The sequence below is a fragment of the Drosophila tropicalis genome, unplaced genomic scaffold (genome assembly GCF_018151085.1).
Source record: "Drosophila tropicalis isolate 14030-0801.00 unplaced genomic scaffold, ASM1815108v1 contig_115, whole genome shotgun sequence".
In the NCBI taxonomy this organism is placed as follows: domain Eukaryota; kingdom Metazoa; phylum Arthropoda; class Insecta; order Diptera; family Drosophilidae; genus Drosophila; species Drosophila tropicalis.
In genome coordinates, this window is record NW_027172519.1 from 137,150 (window position 1) to 142,709 (window position 5,560).

General features: G+C 41.8%; 1 protein-coding gene across 1 annotated transcript; it reads right to left on the reverse strand.

Moving 5' to 3' along the window:
• Positions 1-437: 437 nt before the first annotated feature.
• On the reverse strand, positions 438-5,126 carry ple (tyrosine hydroxylase ple). The gene is made up of 7 exons (XM_068287210.1): positions 4,594-5,126; positions 3,259-3,370; positions 2,952-3,077; positions 2,753-2,830; positions 1,564-2,383; positions 1,169-1,295; positions 438-1,049 (listed from the first exon to the last, which is right to left on the reverse strand). The coding sequence occupies exons 1-7, from the start codon at positions 4,660-4,662 to the stop codon at positions 651-653; spliced, it is 1,731 nt and encodes a 576-aa protein (XP_068143311.1). The 5' UTR covers positions 4,663-5,126; the 3' UTR covers positions 438-650.
• Positions 5,127-5,560: the final 434 nt, after the last annotated feature.

Here is a 5,560-nt window from a genome sequence, read left to right on the forward strand (position 1 = left end):
TTTTTTTTGTTGAGTATGTGTGTGTTTATGTGAGTGTTTGGTGTACATGTAAATGTGTGCGAATGTAAATATTTAGAAAAAAAAATTCAAGAATACAAATACAATAATAATATTTATCAAAAAAAAAAAAAAAAAAAAAAAAAAACAATCTGTGGCAGAGTATATAAGCGGTTTTTTTCACATTATTTTTGCCAGCACTTAACTTTTGCTTTACATTTTTTTTACTTCGACTGTTTGCTTTATCATCATCATCACTTAAAATTCTAACTAAATTTGGTCCAATAATAGTTAATGGAGGGGGGTGGTGGGTAGGTAAGAGAATGTGGGGGGCGGGGGAGGGGTTGAAAAAGGTTGAATAACAGAAAAAAAAAAAAAATAAAAGAAATGATATATATATAAAAAATAATAATACATGTAATAATACAATAATAGGGATATTTCGAGGACTTAATGTGTGCGGATTTTGTTTAGGATTATGAATTTTATGTAATGTATGTATGTGGGGCGGTATGTCAATTTAATATGATAAATTTCTATCGAAATGAGACCGTTGCACCTTATTCCTCTTTCCTCTCTCTCTCTCTCTCTCTCTATCTCTGATTCAATATACCTTCTCGTTGGTTGGTTGGTTGGTTGGTTGCTCCATCACTTTAGAAGGGGCGTCGAAGCTTTTGTATAGCATTGGTAAGATGCAAAATCTCTGTATTCATTTGATGGACCAAAGTCTCCAATTTGTCCACAGAGTCGAGAACCTCAACTCGCTCGGTATGGGGATTGAAGCGGACCTCAAATGGACGGGACATGGTGCTGACCCAGCGACGGAACTTGTCCTTGGCATCCTCGAAGCTCTCGGCCACGTAGTAGATTGGTTGGTATTCCTGATCCTGATAGGGTTGCACGGCAGTGGAGGCTGGCTCGAAGGCGCGATGCTCACACTTGTCGCTAATGGCATGCAAGAGTTCGCCATATGAGCTCAAGAGACCAGCACCGTAGGCCTTGATCTGGCCATGCTCCTTGCAGAGACCGAACTCAACGGTGAACCAGTAGACCTGGAATTCGATAATGAAGAGAAAATGTGAAAAAGGCAAAAGTTAGACACTCCAGAGTAGGGGAGTAGTGGATAGAGGAAGTGGTGGGTGAATAGTAATTTAACTATTAATTAACTTACCGTAGACAATTTCTCAATTTCTTCATCCGAAGCACCCAACGAGGCCAGGCCAATTTCCTGGGAGAACTGGGCAAAGCTGGGGTCGGCCAGCAAAGGCATGTGTCCCAGCAGTTCATGAATGGAATCGCTGCAAAATAGAGGAAAAGAAGGCAAAAAATCGGTCCATTGTTAGCATATAAAGCAATTAACGTGGCAAATGAGCTCAAAGCAATTTTCCTGCTTGAACTTTGTTCTCCCCCCATTGTAACTACATCAAGGCCCGACCAGCATCCGCATCTCTTTCCTTTTTGCAGCTTCAAATGCAATTAGGGAAGCGAGTGAAGCTAGGTTCATGGGGCACAAAAAGCTTTTCTGCTTTTGAATTTTTGTTTTTTGTTTTTTGTTTCAACACTTACGGTTCGGGAGTGTGATAAGGCGAGTTGACATGACGCACATACTGTGTGCTCTGGAAGATGCGGAATGCGAGCGAGGCCAGGAAGTCGCGAGCTGTTAGCAGACCGGCGGCAGGACGCAGCGAGAAGCCAGTGTTTTTGCGCAAAAAGTCAGACATTTCCTGCAATTGGGGCAGACGATGATCCACAAAGATTTGCTCGTCCTGGAGCTTCTGGAATGCGGCACGATACTCGGCGCAGGCATGCTTGGGGGCCAGATCTTGGACGGTCTTGAAGACAGAGCGCCAGGTCTTGACCTCAACATCGGTGTAGCTGATGTATGGAATTGGATCACCGTACTTGTAGGCGAAAGCAATTTCAGCAATTTCCTTGCGACGCTGGCGATAGACCTTGTCGGCGAATCCGGGATGGTTCATGTCCAAATCGGGCTCATATTTGGTCATCAAATGGTTGCAGTTATCCAGCTCGGAGGCATGCTTGGGGAACCATGGTGCCTTGACACTAATGTTGTTCTCGGCAAGCAGATTCATGCTGCTGAATGAGCCCGATTGGCGCAGCGAGCGAATCAATTGCAATAGATTGCCACGGGTCATGTCTAGCTTAATGAGGACATCGTGATCAACACCCTCGACACGAGATTGACGCGACTCAACATGCTGAACGGAGCCATGGAAGGTCTCAATAGCCTTAAGAATGCGTCCCAGCGACGAGATGCCCTCCTTAAGGCGGACCACCAAAGCGGCACTCTGCATGGCCGCCTCGGCCTCGGCGGATTCAGAGGCAGCATTGGCCAATAGGATCTCATCCTCAGTTAGGCCATAATCTGCAACAAGAATAAAGAGCAGAAGAAATATTGTAGAAGCAATCAGCAATCGGCTTAGGGTCACGTAAACGATAAGCAGCAGTCAGAGAACGGGGTTGAGGGGGCAACTTGGGTTGCCAAGCGTGAAAAATGAAAAAGGGAAATGCCACATTTCCTTGCGGCATGGCACATCCCTTTCCGTCTTGTTCTTCCTCCTCCTCCTCTCCCACCCATCTATTGTCGTTGAGTGCTCTGGCACTTTATCATATTAAGCACTTAAATCAAATGTCGCATGGCGAAAGCTCTTCGTCGCCTTTTCGCTCTCTCTGTTGCTCCCGTTCTTTCTTAGAAGTTAAGTACTACTTAAGTGGGCTTGCCACGCCTACTTACCATTCATGGCCACATAACCGCCCTCGCCCTGCATTTCCTGCGTTTGCTCTGTCTCTGATTGTGTTTCTGGCTCAGATTCTGAGCATCAACGGAACGAAATGAAATGAAATGAATATAAAAAGAAGGAAATAATAATAATATAAATAAAAATCAAATCAGAAATCATAAGGCTAAAAAGTCGTGTGGGAGTTATAAGCACCTTGAACATATTCATTCTCCATTGGCAACTCCAAATTGGCTTGTTCGTCCTTAAATTCGACATTTTGCTCACAGTTGGGAACGTGCTCGCCCTTAGCCTGTAGAATGCATTCCTCAAGGGAAGCATCTATATATAGTTTCCAGGACAACAATAACAACAAAAACAAAAGGGTTAGAAAAAATAAATCAAAAATAAAGAAACATAAACTCAAAAACAAAAAAAAAGAGAAATGCAGGACTTCTTTTCAAGATTTTCCCATCTTTCACATGTGTTTTTTGAATTCTTGATGTGTGGCAAAGATGCTTACCATTTGCCTTGTTGCGTGCCTCCTCCAGGACACTTTGTTTGGTCTGTTTGGTCACCAGAGTCTCAAAGCGAGCATCATCGACCAAGCTGCGACGACGGGATGGATAACCATTCTGCAAATGACAAAATACAGGATATGCAAACGGAAATTAGTTTTATAGCCTTGACCTTTCTCATTCTCTATCTCTCTCTATCTATCTCTCTAGCTTGCTCTCTGTCGCTCTCTTTCTTACCATTCAACATATTTAGCTTTTGTCTGACACTCTTTCTTTGATATCAATTATTAAACTCTTTGTCTGGCTTTCTGATTTAATATGTTTAATTTTCTTTAACATATGCCACGCCCACTTGCGTAATACTTTAGAGCTTATACAACACACACACACACACACACACACACACACAAAGAAGAAAAGAAATAGAGAAATCTCTATGAACTCTATGAAATCTTTTCATTTTCTTCTTTCGTTCAACATCATCTCTCAGTCCATTTGTCAATCAATTTATTTATGTATTTAAATGTTAATTTTTTAACAATAATAAATAACAAACAATTTGGTATCAATGAAATTCTGATAGAAGAAGAAGAAAAACAAAAGCATTAACATGACTTGGAACTAGAGAAAGAAATGCAACACGGCATTTTAACGGATTGCAGTTTTCACTGGCCCTTTTGCGGCTCTTCGGTGTGTGTGTGTGTGTGTCTGTGTGTGTTTTTTTGGCTGATGAAAGATGGTCAAAGATATTGAATCATTTCTTTATTGATTTCATATTTTTCATTGCGCGAAGCAGTGGCGACTGTGCCAGGGACAGGCAGGGACAGGGCGGCGACGGAGAGAGGCTCGCCACCGTCCGTCAACAATGAAGAGTGTCTGTCTGCCGCCGTTGATGCTGGCGGATGGATAAGTGCAAGGGCCCCCCATAACCACTTTCACTTGTTTGTTAAATAATAACTTAAAGTTGACAAGTTTGCTCTCATACGCGATATATTTATGTTGTCGTTGGGTTGGCATCGAACATTTCGGTTCGATTTTCAGTTTTTTTTTTTGGAGGTGGGTGGAGGAAATTCCGAAAGCGGCGGTTCTTGCAAAAAAACAAACCGAATGACAATAACAACCGAGAAATGTTGAAAACATTTGAAAGGCATCATTTGAAAACTGACTAAATGAATCTTTTTTATAAATGTATCTTGACCACCTTTTTTGGTCACGTAGACCAATGTAAACAAAAACAAAACAAAAAAAAAAAAAAAAAAAGAAAACATATTCACATAATTTCCCCATCTCTCAATATTTCAATATTTTTATGATCATCGGATCGATCATATGATACTCACCTCAATACTGTAGGATTTCTTAATGGCGAACATTTCGCGATTCTTTTGGGCAGCTGCAACGGCCATCATTTTGTTTGATTTTCTTTGTGTTTTTAATTAGTTGGTTGTATTAACAAAAATTTATGCAAAGTGTTGCCAAACACTTGTGAATACTATTTGTTTATTTGTGTGTTTTTGTTATTTTGTTTTTTTTTTCGATTTTGTTTGATTTGCAATAAGCACTCGAAAAGGTTTTTTTCAAAGTAAACACTTTCACTGCTTATTGGAACTGAGAACTGACTGGCTGCTCCTTTGGAACTGACTTGCTTGCGTCTAGAATTTAGCTGAAGAACTTTCTTTCTCGTATCACACTTTCGCGATTTCGAAACTTTCTGACTTGAAAACTTTTCGATTTCGAACGTTAAGATCCTGATCTCGGTATTGGCGATGATATGAGTAATCTTCTTCAATCAGCTAATTTGTATTACAACAAAACAGAGTCAGCAAACTACTTGAGATATATTAAAACACCACAAGTCTTTTTGGAGCGAATGATAGCGAATCAATGCATGCTTCAGGTTGTGGAGCCCGCGCTTAAATACCCCCAGCAGCAGCTGCCGTGTAGAGACCCGCCAGCAACGACAGCGACCCGAAACGAGCCCGAAACGCCCCAAACGACGACGACGACGTCGACGACAGGTTTTCGCATGACTCGGCGCTGTGACGTAGTTAATCAGAGAGCCCCAAGTTGTTGCTGGGTTTTTACTGTGGGGTTTCCTCTCACCACATTTAGTAAGCTGCTTTGGCAGTGGGTCGAGTCGACCAAGTTCAAGTGCGGCAACCTGCTGCTGCTGCTGCTGTTGTTGTTGCTGCTGCTGTTGCTGTTACTCCTAGAACATGGCTCAATGGCTGTTTGGAGCGGGGTTAGCCATAAACGCGTGCGCGTCAATCAGCTGCAAAAAAAAAAAAAATAAAGATAAATAAAATA